At 47.9% G+C, this 16,915-nt stretch overlaps 1 protein-coding gene and 1 long non-coding RNA gene across 2 annotated transcripts in view; both read right to left on the reverse strand.

The window, feature by feature from the left end:
* LOC130537297 (uncharacterized) overlaps window positions 1-16,915 on the reverse strand; it is a 253,319-nt gene that overhangs the window by 48,818 nt on the left and 187,586 nt on the right. Inside the window, 3 exon segments of the mRNA XM_057053982.1 lie at window positions 13,681-13,854; window positions 13,965-14,141; window positions 15,069-16,848. Coding sequence (XP_056909962.1) covers window positions 13,681-13,854; window positions 13,965-14,141; window positions 15,069-16,848 — 2,131 coding nt within the window.
* Window positions 5,079-5,718, reverse strand: LOC130537305 (uncharacterized). Its single transcript, XR_008953598.1, has 2 exons — window positions 5,357-5,718; window positions 5,079-5,230 (listed from the first exon to the last, which is right to left on the reverse strand). It is a non-coding gene; the product is annotated as an uncharacterized LOC130537305 (long non-coding RNA).

Below are 16,915 nucleotides of genomic sequence, written 5' to 3' on the forward strand. Positions count from 1 at the left end.
GAGAGGTGAAGCCTGCATTTGCCACCAAGGTCATTGCATACTGCACCATTCTGCACAATGTGTGCTTGTGGAATGGTGACAGCATGGAACCCTCAGAAGAGGCACTTGGGTCAGATGACATTGGTCAAATGCAGGCAGACCTGCAATGTGGAGAACAAATTCAGAGCAGACTGACTGCTGCCCTGTCAGCACCAACCCACCTCCCACCAGCTCTCTATGAACATGATTGCATTTAGGACTGGTCTTTATAATCCAGAATTTTGGAGCTTGACGTCTGTTCAACCTGGCTGCCATCATAAAGTCTTTTTTCTGGCAGGTTCCATTTAATTTGAATATTTTTTTGGGTTCCATTTTTGTAAATAGGTATTTCAAAATCATAATAGGATAAATGCAACTTGTTTATATATATGCAAGTGTGTGTTTTTGTAAATAGTTTTGGTTTCAAAATCAAAAATTGTACCAATTAAATTTAAACTTTGAATAAAGCATTTGTTATCAACCATATGATGCCAAGAAAGCAAATTAATACATTCTTTTTTACATTTTGTCTACCAGTTTCTCTAAGAGATTTAAAAGTCTCTCCTCCCTGGCTTCCTCTCGTGTCACCCTTTCCTCGGCCCTCTCCAGCAGCTCCAGGACCCTATCGCACCGCTGGCGCTGGTGTGGTGCTGGCCCTGGTTCCTCCTCCTCTGTCCCTGACTCTCCATCAGGTCTATCTGGGACTGAATGTGAGGAGCCTGACTCAGAAAATGAATGGCTCTTCCCCAGGCTGAGGCAATGAGGCATGGGGGCTGAATCGAGGGCCTGCCACCTATTGCCTGATCCATGAGAGGGAACTATTTCCACTTGTCAGCAGTGACCTCCCCAGATTCAGTGCCAGATCCTGTTGGTGGTCTCCGAAACTCCTACAAACAGGGAATAAGCAAATAATTCAAACAGTAATGCTACATTTGCTATAACTATTAGTCTGTCACATTTAGACCAAATTTAAAACAATTATTACAAACCTTGTAGGTTTTTTTAAGGTTCTCCCATGTTTTTGCTGCTCGTGCTGGAGTCAGCATTCCATTCAGGCCAATTTTACAGTGGCCGAGAGGTGCAAAACAATTTTACAAGCGGCTGAAACAAATTTACAAATGACGAAACACTTTTACAAGAGGCTGAAACAAATTACAAGTAACATTTTCTACCGGAAAGGGAATTACTGACCCTTGGTATGGTTGGGCCAATGGATGCGTTCCGTCGGTACAGTTGGTAATACCCTTTCCGGCAGAAAAAGCAGCCGGCAAAAACAAATTTACAAGTTACTTTTCTGGCGGAAAGGGTATTACCATCATTTGAATCGAAAGCGGGTAAGGACTTCATCGTGACGCAGGATGGACGACATGCAAGTGGCCTTTTGCCCGTTTTGTGGCAAACATTTGAGCAGATTGACGCCGGTTTGTGGTTTCTGTGGTCAGTCTTTGGTGTTGTTAAATGCCGCAGCCCAGACTGAAGAACCAGCTGTACCGGGGACGTCAGGGGACGGACCAGATCTGCTTCAGCAGTGCATAAAGTACTTTCATGAGGGCCACTCTTACGATGTAATCGTGGACATGATGTCAAGTTTACACGGTGTGCACATCAGCTTGAGGTCGCTTAAAAGCAAACTGAATGGAGCCGGATTATATCGCAGAAAGGATTACTCCTCAACAAACGCCATCATTAGGGCCATCCGACTGGAACTTCGTGGACCACTTATACATATGTATATGCTTAAAATTATCATTTATTTTACCAATTTCCATAGGAGTCAGTTCTGGATGGAGCTATTTGCAGACCTTCAGAGTTAGGGTGCATCAGTTGTACACTACTTTTCGCGGTGCACTGTGGGATACATTGAGTACACTACATAGGGTACAGCGATGCTCACTAAGCATTCAGACACTATTTCAAAATGGCGTCCACACTATTGAGTGCACTATTAGGGTATAGGGAGTGGTTTCAGACACAGTATATATGTCAGGAAATTACCTCCTTGGTGGAGGACTGAGCTCTCCAAGTGATTGTTTTCTAGTTTAATATTAATCTTGACAGAGATTGCAGATTCTGTCAAAAGATTTTTTTATATGAAGAGGCATGAAGAGCTTCTTTATCATAGTCGCAATAATGTATGTTAACTTGACAAGTTTTATACAGAATGTCATATATTTCCTTAAAACACAACGACTCCATGTTCAGGCAACAGTTGTACTATCATAAGTTGTTCAATTCTGACATTTGGACAGTGGTAAATATTCAATTCCAATGTCTGTGGAGATTCTCAATCATCCAGGTCATTGTATCCAAGGTGGATTTAATTCCAATGTTCGAATGTCTTTGTTCTGATTCTTTCTTCCTGAATCGTACTCTTCAGCTTCTCCTCAAATGTTCTCAGTCGTTTCTGAAGGATATTCTTGTCCTCCTTAATCTTCCCTGTGATGTGTTCATATCGAGAATAAAAGCGTTTGACATCCAAAAGCTGCTTCAGTCTGCATTTAGCCTCACATTTCTGTATTCTGAGGATGGCCATCTCCATTTCTTCTTTTGCTGGTGCTGGCCCCAACCATCTACACATTCTTTGGCTCAACGAAGGAAAGAAAAGATCGTTCCTCTACGTTTCTGCAGCGACATCACAGTTGTAGAGGGTGTTAGCGGGCGCTAACCAGAGCCAGCACAGCTCACTTCCCTCCCGCCGCTGATGCTAGCTGCAGATTCTTAAAGAGTTTCCCCGTTGAAGCTTAAGGGATCCCTCCAGGGCCGGCCGGGGCGAAGGGCCTGTCATCCTGCCTTATGAAGTGCAGCAGCTTCTTTCTTCTCCTCGCCCTGCCATATTTCTATTTAGCAGGTCTGCGGCCGTGCAGGCTTCAGAAAAACGGATCAGAGTGGATGGTTTGTGAAAAGGGAGGCAGCCGCGGTGAATATGCACTCGCCAAATCAACGCCCAGGACGCACCCTGCGGACGTCAAGGTGAACCCGAACGGGATCCGCGTGAAGCACAGGGAAGCACTCGCTGCTCCTTCCTGTCGCGCCCGCCGTGCCAAAGGTTCCCTGTTTATCTGTGAGAGGGGACAGCGAGCACGAGTAATACCCCACGTGCGCCCCCACGTGCACGCGTGGGGCGGCGTTCTGCGTCTCTTCCGAGTTCAAGCGGCCTCTCTTGCTGCCCGTACGCTCGCGCCTCCTTATTTAGATTAACAAACGTAATAAATCCATCATTCAATCCGCATCCATTGTGGAATTGATCCACTTCAATTCCAGGAAGTGCTCTTTGTTGTAAACACAGCATTATTTATCAGGAAGCCAAAGTGTCGTGTCTCATTAAGGACAGCTAAATGGGATTTGGAGTAAATATGGCGCATGGATAGCGCGATTTACATCGGCTTATTTATTTGTGATCCCGCTATTATGGAAAGCATGGTAGCAATCTCATCATCATTCATTCTGTAATTAACTCCCTCTTTCTTTATCTGCTGGAAGAACGTCTTAATTGCCTCCCAAACCAGAGCGCCGCCCCTCCCCCACCCCTGCAGCTTGATGGAGGAGGTGCTACAGCTTCATTTAATGTTCAGTCATTAAAGAACCTTTACTGTGGAACCCTAAACTGCTCTTCAAACAACACCAGGAATAACATCTGGGCCCAAACACCGGTCGGGGACGTTTATAGCCGCGTTACTGGGTCAAATAAATCACGCTAACGCCAATAAAACGTTAAATTTAGCTTCGCTGGCACGCTGTGTGGTTCAAAAACGATGACACTTTAAACTTAATGGCAGCAACGATCCCATTACACATGCCCCAACACACACACGCTAATGTTCAAGCACACGTGTAGCGCCACACACGCCTGCCTCACAAGTTCCAGCCAACACTGAGTGATGCCGCTGCATCTGCATGATGTTTTATTCATGCTATCAGGGCTGTATCCATTCACGAGTGATCGTATTCCTCTGCGGGCCTCCTGAGCAGGTCTGCCTCAGATATGGGACAGATCCGACCGGAGGGGGGACGCGGCGCCGCAGGACCTATCGGAAGCCGTCATACTGGTCAGCAGCAACGCTAGCAGGAGCGTGAGGCACGTCCCAGGGTGGGAAGGTGTGCATTAGCATTAGCAACAGATGGCTCATCTGCACGTCAACAGGAGCAAAGCTCGATGCCTTGAAGAAGTTTTGGAAAGTTTTGGAAGAGTCCAGGCCTCTTCCTGCCCTGACCAGATAGCTTTTTTATCCTCTCACCTCCCCAAAGCTCTTCCGTATCAGTGAGCCTAAAACTGCCCCCTGTGGCTTTTTATCTGCATTCAGGGAACTCGATGCCCACTAGCAGCTCCCCGATACATGATGGGATGTACCGTCCTAATTGCCAGAATCAGTTTCTTACCAATATTGAATTGCTGCACATTAAAAGGCTGAATCCTGTCCGCCTGTTTAATGACTTAGCAGCCTTATTCCGGGTGGGTGGTGCACTCTGGGATTTGATCGTGCTACTGCAGCAAAATGTGGTTCATCTGGAGCCAGCGCCAGGAACAGCCAGAAAGGGGGGACGCGGCCCCCAAAACCCACCCTGCGCGTCACATTTTAGCTTTGCACCACTTAGGCCACTTTCTAAACCCTGTCAGCTCGCCTCTCCTCTCATGTGACCATCGCGAGCAGCGAGCCTGACTCAGCCAATTCGAGCCGGGGCCAGCTGCGGGATGGAGGCGCACCGCCGCGCAGGACGCGCGCTTTCTCACCGCGGGCGGAAACGCGGCGGCCGCGTCCGGCAGCGTTTGGATGGTGCCGGAGAGCGCGGCGCATCCTGCAGCTACATCAGGTCCTCAGCTGCGGCGTGGAGAGGAGAGGAGGAGGAGGAGGAGAAGAGGAGGACGAGGAGGAGGAGGAGGAGGAGGAGGAGGAGGACGGGAAAATACCAACCATCCGAAATATAAAAACACACAAGCCGCGTCTGGAACCGGCCATGTCGCGTCACGCAGAGATGGATCCGATCAGATAACCTTCAGATAACATTGATAAAGAAGGCTTGATGAAGCGTTTGTGCCAGTCCTGCGAAATAACAGCCACAGGTGCACGTTTATCACCTTTATTAGAGACATGAAGGTGTCAATCATGAACTCGTTCCAGATACCTGCGAGTGGGGAAATGTCTGTTCATCCTCGGTGACACAGAAAACAAAAAAACCCCAAGAATCAAAACTGCCCTCGTCCACCCAGCATCATCTAGAGGAGAAATAACATCCGTAAAAAGGAAAAAAAAGAGACTCGACACTGCCAGCAAAAGTACAAGCAAACCGAAAAAGGTGAAACACACAAAAAAAACCAAGAATAAAAATAGAAACGACAAACCTGCGAGCTGCAAGAAAAGTACCAGGTTAAAAATGATTCCTTCAGATAAAGAAAAGAGGAAAGAAAGTCAAAGCAAAGGTCTGGATCGGTGAGGTCGACCCGAAATCACAAAACTCGAAGGCAAACAAGCAACACTGCAAAATGCGAACCAAAGCAACCACAACAACAAAAAATGAACAAAATGTGGGGAAAATGTCTCAAAACCACCAATCAACGCGTGAAAAATCTCAATACTGACAAAAGCTGCTCGATCGGAACAAAAGTGCAAGTGAGACCGCGTCTGCCACCGGGACCAGAACAACTGCATGCTGGAAACTTGAAGCCTGGATGGGGGGGGGGGGGGGGGGGGGACGCTCCGAAGCACCGCGGCAATACTCAAATTCAAACACCAGCAAAAGGAGGAAAAAATGGGAAAAAAGGAGGGAAAAAAGGAGGGGGGAGGAAAGAGAGAGGAGGGGGGAGGAAAGAGGAGGAGGGGGGGGGAAAAGAGAGAGGAGGGGGGGGGAGGAAAGAGAGGAGGGGGGTGGCAATAGAAAAGCAAAAAAAAATCTGCTTGTTGGAAATGTGCTCACCGAGCGGGAGTAAAATGTGGCGAGAAAAATGGGAATGTGGCTCAAAAGACAGTATGGCGGTGCGAGCCGGGACGCGGTGCCTTTTCTCCAGATGTCAGCCTCCAGTTCTGTCATGTGACTCATCCGGATCCCACTTCCAGCAATGAGCGCGCGGCGTCGAACAGCTGATGCTGGAAGCTCGCGGAGTGAGAAAGCGAGTATCCGGAACCTCCCACACCGCCGCCGCTGCCGCTGCCGCGGCCCATTTACGCCAATTTATCACGTTACAGCCGACGCGCAAATCAAGCCGGCGTAGGTGGACTACGCTCACACGTGCACGGATCCAGCCTGGCGCCGCTCGTCAGTCACGCGGTGCGTCTGGGAGGGGCCCTGGAAGGTCACCAGACCGGCCCTTATGAACATGATGGACAGATGGACGGAACTCATTCACTTTATTGAGGCGACGGGCGGATTCGTGTTCTTTCATCAGCGTTTCCTCCAGGAGTCTGCAGAAATAGTGCAGGATATTTTAATCAAGAACAAAGGGAGCGTGCACGCGGACGTGAGCGGGGATCTAATGCTCGTTCCATTAAACGGGATACGTTGCCAAGTCTGGAGCTCCTGCTGGAAGGATTATATAGAATAATGGTCTGAATGTCCTTGGCAGCCTCCCTGTGTTGCTGCTCATATCAGCACGATTCTGCTGCTGGTTTTAAACGGAGGCGTCGCGCCCCAAAACCACAACGTGCACGTGCGGAGCCGCGGAGCGGCGTGACCTTTGGAGCAGCAGGACGCTCCTGGCCAGGAGCATTGTCCTACTGAGACAGGCTGATTGTGCTCCTGCCCTTTTGATAATTAATTAACACGAGTACAGGACAGTTCACTTGTCTGCGCCGGCGTTCCGGGAGCGGCGGCCTTTCTGCACCTGTGGCTCCGCGGGAGGAACATCGCCGCACGTGTTCTCTGATCACCACAGCAGGAACCACCTTCGTTCTCCTCTCATTGGTGTCCTGGTGGGTTTCCTCATATGATCCAGGCTCCTCGGTCAGGCCCATGATGGGCCGGGTCACAGGGCGGCCCTGACCACCTCCCCTCCACCTGCTCCAGGAGATCATCCAGGTCTTCCAGACTGTCCCTCCAGCAGGTCCAGGGATGGGAACCCTTGAGCCTCCTCAGCTGAGACCTTCCTCCAAAATAAAAGCACGCTTCATAGAACTGAAGAACCCGACCTGTTGGAGTCGCCCGAAGCTCTCACAGATGGCGTCCTACGCTCCAGCATCGGGTCCTGCTGCACGCCAAGGGCCCGTTTCAGAAGACGAGGACTCGTGATGAATTTTAATAGCTGAATTTGGGATGGCCCCCCTCCACCCCGGATCGTCAGAAGAAAGAAACCATTTTAATAAATCTGATTTCTCCGTCGCGTGACCTTAATGTGCAGGAAAGGACTCGTCAGCAGGACATGATAATGGTCCAAATAACAAAAAATGATCTCTTGGGTTACACACGGAAGAATAAAATGCTCTGCAACTTCTGTTCAAGCTGTGAACCGCTCGCTCGCTCCTCAGAACGGGGGGGGGGGTCCAACTCTCTGAGGCTGTGCCCCCGTGCACGTGGGACTTGTCCCCTGCTGCAAGACATAAAGTTTGCCTGCTTTTTTAAATCAGACGCTTCCTGGTTGGAATTGTTAGCAGAGAATTCGCCTGCAGGATGCTAGCGTCCAGTGCTGCCCTGTGCTACGCTAGCTCCTGACGGTGATGTGGCTCGTGAAAGGATTAAACGAGAGGTGTGTGTGTGGGTGTGGTGTGTGTGTGGGGGGCCGCCAATAGCTGAGCGGGCCCCGCCGCCTTTGGCGTCCACGGCGGTCTCACCTTAACATATGGGGGGGGGGGGGGGCTCTTTCAGACTGTCGCCTGCTCTTGTCCCCGCCGCCTGCCCGGGTGTAATGAATGGCTGCTGTGACGCCGCTGGCAGGTGAGCCCTGCAGCGAGCTGACTGGCGCCCAGCCGCAGCTTTGTGCCGCTGGGCTCTGGGCATTAAAATGCAGAGCTTTGTGCTGAAGGACGCAGGTTACAGCGACATGATTTATGCACGAGCGCTTCCAGGTACTATCCTCCAATAAAAGCTTGCAAAGTGCTCTTTACGGCCCGAGTTTGGCTCATTGGAAAGAAGATAAAGTCGATTCATCAATTGGCGTTTACAGGTGGGGAATGCACATGTGCGGAGGATCAAAGGAGATCAAAGCAGCGCGCACGTCCTGCCTCCGACACCTTCATGCTACCTGCTCCGCTTCGCAGCGGAGAAAAAGAGCCCGACTGCGACAGGAACGCCACGCGTGCACGTCGGGGAGTTGTAGCCCGAATGCTAACAACATGAATATTACAGATCCTTTCAAAATGGAGGCATCGCACACAAGAGGCTCAGCCTGCGTCTAATTAGCACTCTCAGATTCTCCTCCAGCCACCCGGACGAGTCCGTTTTCTCCACAGTTTTCCGAAAAAAAAAGAAAAAGGAATCGGAACGTGAAAACTGACGAAAGCGAAGCAGCCTTGTTTGTGTTTTACGCCTTCGAAAAGTTCCTGTTGAACAAAAGGAGCCGTTCGTTAAACACGCGCGAGCGCCCGTCGCCGGCAGATTTGGCAAAATTGGTCGTGTCGCTAAGCTAGCGAAGAACATCTGCATATATGGAGGCTCCCGCAGCAAAGAAACACGTCATTAAATATAACACATACAGAGCAGCACGTACACCGACGCACGGCGGAGGAAGAGCTGCCGCTTCCAACATCAATTTGCCACCATATTCTGTGGCTCAGGTGGTTACCATAGCGACACAGAGGTCAAAGTGTCCTCGGGAATATATCCGGAACCCGAAACGTTCCGCGTAGCGACAGAGGGAAAGGCCGAACGCTCTTAGACGACACTCAAACGGGCGCCGTTTATTCGGATTAATTAGGCTAGCTTCGTAATCTGGGACTGATGACATCACCTGGAGATCAAAGCGGCAGATTAATGCGAGACGTGCTGAGATTGCGTCCCGGTAAAGAGGTAATTAGGCCCGACTGCGACCCTCCTGCCCCGCCGGGGCAACTGCGTTTTGAATACGAACCACGACCAGAGTGACCGGCACAGATAGGACGTAGCATCTGTAGCTAGCAACTGTGGTCGTATCAGAAGAAAGGGGTTGGACTCCACCATGTTAGACCCTCCCTATTAGTAATAAGTAATTAGAGAAACGAAGGTAAAACCTTTAGCCTGTTGAGAATTTAGCCTAGCATTAACAGCTAAGGGCATCTCTATAGTCAGCTAGGATCAACCTCGCTAGACCTGACGAGGGCTAATTAAGTGAAACCCTTTTTTGCAGTTAAATTGATGCGAGTCAAATCTCGACAACATTTTAGGTGATCCGTACAGATGCTACGAACGAGACGCAGGCTAACGCCTGTAACGTTCCTCAACAACACGCGTGAATGGGAAGAATCTGCAGAACTTTTACCACGAACAGCTTCTCTGAACCGTTAATAGCTCGCCATGCCGGTGACCTTTGACCCAGCTGGGAGTCCAGCCTCCAAACCTCGTTGCTATGGAGTGACGATGCTAACTAGTGAAGCCGGTTGGCTGTAGTTTGGTGTAATCACGGTGCCCTGAGCAGCAACTGTCAGGCTAAAAGAAGACGAGAGACGGATGAAAATAGATATTTTTGACGTAACTTTTGTGACATTTCCTTTGAACAAAGGAGCGGCTGACGTCTGGAGCCGGAGCTACGCTAATGCTAAAAGGTTTCTGTCTGCTCAGATCTGACCTTTGCCCAAAATCTGCATGCATCAAAATGACAAAAGGAATCATTCAGAGTGAAAGCTGCCATCTGTGCCGAATCTACGTGCGCATTTAACTCTTTTTGACTTTCTTCAGCTTCTACTTTGTGATGGAATCATCCCTGAAATCATTAAAGAGCATCAAAGCGGCGAGCAAGCGCGTTCTGATCGGCTGGAGCGAGTGTCTGTCTTAGGCTATTAAGTGTAAACTTATGGATTAAATCCGTTCATTTATCATTCCTTTCATGTTGACGTCGTTCTCTTTCTCATCTTGAAGAAGAAAAATCAAAGAAGAAAAAAAACAAAAAAACCAACAGCATAAAATACATGAAAGCTAATTAGCTGTTTTCCTGGAGCTGGAGCTTTGCTAGCTTATTAAGTTACAATTAAAGTCACAAGAACTTGGGCTCGTCAGGAAATCGGGGTCACGTCGAGGTCAGAAAGTGGAAAAACTGTCTCCGGAAAAGCTCCGGCTGTCGGTGGCGGAGCCGGAAGAGGTGTGAAGGTTTCCGACGATTATCATCGAGGGTCCAGAGATGCCGGCTCACAGAGAGAGCTGCCTCGGAACGGGAGGGAAAGCTTCACGGAGGCCGAGAGGACGGTCCGATAAGGCGTCTTCAGTCCTTGCCAGGGCTTCCTCTGTGCTGGAGGAGTAATCATAAAAGGCAGGAACAGAGAAGGTTCGGGAAGAGTCGCCCTTTTATTCCAGCCAAGACAAAATAGAAGCATCCGTCCAGCCGCTAGCGCTCAAAACCCCTGGAAGTTTAGGAATTATTAATGGGATTAAGCCTTAAGGAAGCTGAAGCCTGGGACAAACCCACGTTTCCCTTTTTTTTCCCTTTGAAAAAATGGTGATGCAGCAGATGAGCGGGAGTTGACTGGCTTCTACCAGCTACCGTCTCAATGTCTCCAGCCCATAGTGTGGATTCTCTACGAGATCAGACAGCAGCTTCACTCCTGAATCCTGCAGCTGGTTCCAACTCAGCTCCAGTTCTCTGAGATGGGAGGGATTGGACCTCAGCGCCGAGGCCAGAGAGCCACAGCTGATCTCTGATAAGCTGCAGTTCCTTAATCTAAATAAAGAAGGGAAACTTTTATAAGGTTATAAGTGAAACCAGTATTCATCTGAAAGGTTAATCAAAGGCATGATCTGTAAATATTTAATTTAGTTACAGGTTAAAAAATGACAGTAATGTAATGACCACAATTCCAACCTCTCAGGTTTGCACTGTTCCAGAGGAGAATATATATTGTTCTGGCCCTCACTCTTCCCAGGTTCTCCCACCTCTTTCCCTCCCATCTCATCATGGAGATCCATCTCACCTGTGGCTCATCTTTAAAGGCACAACCTGTCTTAGATGACTTCCTGTCTCCCTCACCATCTCCCTCCTCGATGGCTGGTGTCTACCAGGCACCCTCACCTAGTTTTGTCTAATTTTGGTTCCCATCTGTCGGCTTTTTCATTGTCCTTAAATCAGTTTATCATGAATAAGTGGTCCCCGTGTGGCCCTCCCTCCTGAAGGAACTGGGCACAACACACACACTCAGAAAGTGTGAGGACCCTGGATGGAATAATGGACATTTTTGAGAATGGTGTTTACCTCAGAGTTTCCAGTCGGCAGTTTGGAAAGTGGAGAAAACCACAGAGCAGCTTCACTCCTGGATCCTGCAGCTGGTTTCCACTCAGGTCCAGTTCTCTGAGATGGGAGGGATTGGACCTCAGCGCCGAGGCCAGAGAGCCACAGCTGATCTCTGATAACCTGCAGTAAATCAATCTGAAAAATGCAGGATGAGGTTATACGGTGCAGGTCTGCATGTTATCTGCGTCAGTACTAAACCTACGTTAGTTCTTAGTTGGGTCAGACCTGAATTCACGATATTACAAGGAATTTTTTTAATGTGGTGAAGCCTCACTTCACCATCTTAGCAGCTGGTATATAGGTAGAAACATGAAGACTGACCTGAGCCTCTCCAGTTTACAGTTTGGACTCTCCAGTCCAGAACAGAGCCGCTTCACTCCTGAATCCTGCAACGTGTTGAAGCTCAGGTCCAGAACCCTCAGATGGGAGAGATTGGACTTCAGAGCTGAGGCCACAGAATCACAGCTGGTCTCTGATAAACTGCACTCCTTTAGTCTAAAATAACAATTATTTTGAGAGAAGACAAATAAAAATCAACATGTACCAGAGCAAAACACAGCTTACAAGCAACAAACCTCTGGTCCTGCACCGGATAATCTGCCGTATGTTCCTATTTTGGGTTCTTTCAGGGCGGTTGGACAAGATCTACAGCGTATGTAAAGTGTGTGTAGGTCAAAATACCTTCCAAGTTTGTGAGACCACATTTCTCAATAGCACTCAACTCTTGTCAGGAGTTGGGACAAAGCGACCCACTCCTGACAGCTTGTGGGCGATGCTGCAGCGACCCTGCAATCCCTACACTCTCTGGTGAAACCAAATCAAAGGTTTTAGACACTGCTGGATGCTGGAAGGGTGGCTATAGTCTGGACGCATCGTTCCCCTGACTGCACCTTTCTCCAACAATGATTGGCAGCTGGTGTCACTTGTTCTCCAGCTGAGAGAAGGAAAGAGAGCCCCCCCACAGTGTGTTTGATTGCCCCACTGCAAGCTCAGTGCTGCCAGAGAACATTGCAGGAGCATCAATTCCCCTCAGGGCATCAACAAGGAGCTCAGGAAAAGGTGCAGCTGCCACCTACTAGAGACAAGCACACTGAGCTGAGATTCAAAGCCCTCTCCTCCCAAGAGAAGAGCTTGTTTGTTGGAGGCTCTTCTGGGCGATACCTGGTGCCACAGCTCCAGCTCAGCCCGTCTCTGGAGCTGAGGTGGAGCTTAGCAAGTTTCATGGTTCTCCACCACTTCCTCTGGCTGAGGACCTTCTCAGCTGGTGGTTTCTGCTCCACCTTCCAAGTTGAGCAGGTGATACTTCTGCATTCCTGCCACCAGGGTCTCTGCAGAAAGAGTCTTCTCTACTGTTTTATATTATATTGTAGAAAATTAGGATTTTTGGCTGATGTCTTAGATGTTGTTGACTAAGAGCAGGTTTCTCTTTAATAACATAGAAAGATTCGATGAGAAGAGCAAATGTATTATTTTATGAGCTACTTCCACTACTATTATATACACATACTTCCATATTGTCTTAGATTGCAAGCTGCATTTATTGCATCGTTCATAGAAAGTCAGATTTGTGAGGAGAAAAACTCCAATAAGGTCATTTTCTTTAATGACCATTACAACAGAAGGAGGCGATGAACAAACAGATTTATCTAAAAATGTGTGAAAACTTATGGATGGAAACCTTTTTAAAATGGTTGCATTGTGTAGAATCGGTGTAGAATCAACTTGTTGACTTCTGATTTGGACTCCAATGGAAGTGAGGTGCAACAATTGTGGATGCTGAAAGCTTCAGATCTTCATGAAGGTTTCTGTGGTTGGACTGACCTGCTGCCCCTTTAAGAGGGAGGCAGCTTTGGGCTTCTGGCTGGAATGAAGCCACCTAAGATGAGAATGACTGCAGGCTTTCGGTACCAAGGTTTAACAGGGTGCTCACTTCACACTTGGGCTTTTCTCTTTTTTGGGATGGCTTTTCTCAGTAGAGAAGGGGCATGGCACACTGCAGCAGCTTTCTTTTTGGGGTTTCTAGTTTTCCTTCTGATCTTTAAAAGACAGGAAGAACCATTTTTGATTGGTCTGAATGTTTGGGCGGTTTTGTGGCCAGCCTAAAATAAAACAAGACAAATCTACAACTGATACTTCCTTTCTAGTCATTGATGACCATCCTCACATGGGACAGATTTCCACAACCAATTTAATACTGCAAATCTGTCCTGTGTGGTCTTTTTTCTGAGAACTGTAACACTACGTTTATAACAAAGATCAAACATGGAAACATTTATTGTCTAACTAGTTACACCTGGGAAAGTACTGGATCATCTCTGACTGACCTGAGAGTCTCCAGCTCACAGAGAGGATCCTGGAGAGCACCACAGAGCAGCTTCACTGCTGGATCCTGCAGCTGGTTCTCACTCAGCTCCAGAACCCTCAGATGGGAGGGATTGGACCTCAGCGCCGAGGCCAGAGAGCCACAGCTGATCTCTGATAAACTGCAGCGCGACAGCCTGGAAAAGGAATAAATGGGGCAAATAAAAACACATTTCTAAATCTGAAAATGAAGAGAAAAGCAGAAAATGTAAAGAAATTTAGAAAAGACCAACAGAGGCCTCCTGACCTGAGCGTCTCCAGTCTGCAGTTTGGATGCATCATTGCAGAAGACAGTAACTTTACGTCGGCATCTGTCAGGCTTTCGTTCCAGCTTAAGTCCAGCTCCCGTAGATGAGAAGGGTTTGACGTCATTGCTGAGGCCACAACTTCCCAATCACTCTTTGAAAGAAAACGACCAGCCAGTCTGTTGTGTATGAAACAAAAATAGTGAGTCAGACTTTGGGATTTCTCATCAACTTATCTGAGAATCGACCTCAACACAAATGTAGCTCATTTCCTGGAAAAGCTAAATTCAACACCGTAGAGCAACAGTTTGAACGACCATCAGATCTGAAATGCAACTGAATTATTCTCAACATTTGTCTTATTTTAGAACAGCTCATAATTACTCAATATTTAAAATGATTGTAGCAAATGGTTTAAAGAAACGTGCATCTTTTTATCTGTCTATCGGCTCTTTGGATATTTTGCATTTCATCCAATTTGTACGATGGTGCGTCAAGTCTTAATTCAGCGATCCGATCGATGACATCAGAGTCTCTGGTTGCATCGATTGCCCTCAGCTTCTGTTCTATCTGCCTGTTTCCCTTCAAATCATTTTCACTGCACCTTTTGTTGCTAGTGATGAAGTTGCCACCTAACGGGTGTGGAAAGGCTCAAACAACTTTGTGGGTCACATAAAGGCTCCAAACGGAACCGCCACAAAGACCTAAAACACCCATTTAAATCAACGAGGCCGGCTGTTTTTACGTTGAACAAATGAAGCAAAATAGTCACGTGTCATTAGTTAAAATGTGTTTTTCTGTCGTTAGAATACGATGTATACAAACAAACAAAAGTGATTTAATGACATGACAGTAATTTCATGATAGTCAGTTAACTTGTGGCTCCTATTATTCCTGCCTTATGTTGGTTTGTCTGGATTGACCTTTGAACTTATATCCAGCCAGTGTTGAACATTTCTGGATGAATTGTTGTTGTTTTTAATTTATGGACGCTGCAATGGAAATAAAGAATTGAAGGAATGACCACTGGAGGGGGTATTGCTACCTGACATGATCCACTCGCTTGATTTAAACGCCGATGTCCGGCCCCAGAAATCTTTACTTACACGAACTTCCTGCAGTTCCTCACAGCTGGAATCAGGCGACGTCGTCCCTCCTCTGAGGTTTTGTACTGCTGCAGGTCCAGCTCATCCAGAACCTCCTCTGACATCTGCAGCAGGTAGGCCAGAGCTGAACAGTGGATCTCTGACAGTCTCCTCTCTGATTTCTTCCCTGACTTCAGGAACTCTTGGATCTCCTGATGGACTGACTGATCCTTCATCTCCATCAGACAGTGGAAGATGTTGATGCTTCTGTCTGGGGAGATTCCATCACTGTTCACCTCCTTCAGGTTGTTGAGGACCTTCTGGATGGTTTTTGGGTGGCTGTTCCTCTGATCCAACAGTCCACCCAAGATCCTCTGATTGGACTCCAGAGAGAGACCATGAAGGAAGCGAACAAACAAGTCCAGGTGGCCATTTTCACTTTTGAGAGATTTCATTAGTGCTCTCCTGAGGAAGTCATCAAGAGATGTGACTGGTTTAGAATATTCTAGGAACTTATTTATAACCGCTGTGTCATTCCTGGTGTAACGGTGGAACATGTAGACGGCAGCCAGAAACTCCTGAACGCTCAGATGAACAAAGCAGTAGACTGATTTCTGGAAGATCACACTCTCTCTCTTGAAGATCTCTGTACAAACTCCTGAGTACACCGACACCTCGGAGACGTCCAGTCCACATCGCTCCAGGTCTTCTGAGTAGAACATGATGTTTCCTTTCTCCAGATGTTCAAACGCCAGCCGACCCAACTTCAGAAGGAGTTTTTTATCAGCCTCAGTCAGTTCCTCTGGTCTCTGCTTTCCTCCATACTTCTGCTTCTTCCTCTTTATCTGAACCCTCAGGAAGTGTGAGTAGAGGTCAGTCAGGGTTTTGGGCAGCTCTCCTCTCTGGTCTCTGGTCATCATGTCCTCCAGAACTATAGCAGTGATCCAGCAGAAAACTGGGATCAGACACATGATGTGGAGGCTCCTGGAGGCCTTGATGTGTGAGATGATTCTCTTGGACAGATCTTCATCACTGAACCTCCTCCTGAAGTACTCCTCCTTCTGGGAGTCAGTGAAGCCTCGTACTTCTGTGATCCTGTCAACACACGAGGGAGGAATCTGATGGGCTGCTGCAGGTCTGGAGGTGATCCAGATGAGAGCTGAGGGAAGCAGGTTCCCCTGGATGAGGTTCACCAGGAGCACGTCAACGGACGATACTTGTGTGACATCAGAGATGACCTGATGCTTGTTGAAACCCAGTGAAAATCTGCTTTCATCCAGGCCATCAAAGATGAACAGAAGTTTCCAGACAGTCAGATCTTCTGCTCTGATCTTCTGTAATGTTGGATGGAAAACATGAAGCAGTGAGAGAAGACTGTGCTGCTCATCTCTGATCAAGTTCAGCTCCCTCCATGAGAGCGGAAGCACCAGACTGATGTCTTGGTTCTCCAAACCTTCTGCCCAGTCCAGACTGAACTTCTGCACTGAGAAGGTTTTTCCAACGCCGGCGACACCGTTGGTCAGAACCACTCTGATGTGTCTCTGTTGCTCAGATAAGACTTTGAAGATGTCCTGGCACTTGATTGGAGTGTCCTGGATGTTCTTCTTGGAGGTTCTCTCAAGCTGTCTCACCTCATGTTGTGTGTCCACCTCCTCACTTTGTCCCTCAGTGATGTAGAGCTCAGTGTAGATCTTGTTCAGCAGGGTTCCACTTCCTGCTTCATGAGTTCCTTCAGTCACATGTTCACATCTTCTCTTCAGACTCATCTTATGACCTTCTATCACCTCCTGCAGATCACTTCCTGAACATAAGTAAACCAATGATTTCCATCTATAATAAATCATCAACACAACTACAAATTCATGACA

The sequence above is a fragment of the Takifugu flavidus genome, chromosome 14 (genome assembly GCF_003711565.1).
Source record: "Takifugu flavidus isolate HTHZ2018 chromosome 14, ASM371156v2, whole genome shotgun sequence".
NCBI lineage: Eukaryota > Metazoa > Chordata > Actinopteri > Tetraodontiformes > Tetraodontidae > Takifugu > Takifugu flavidus.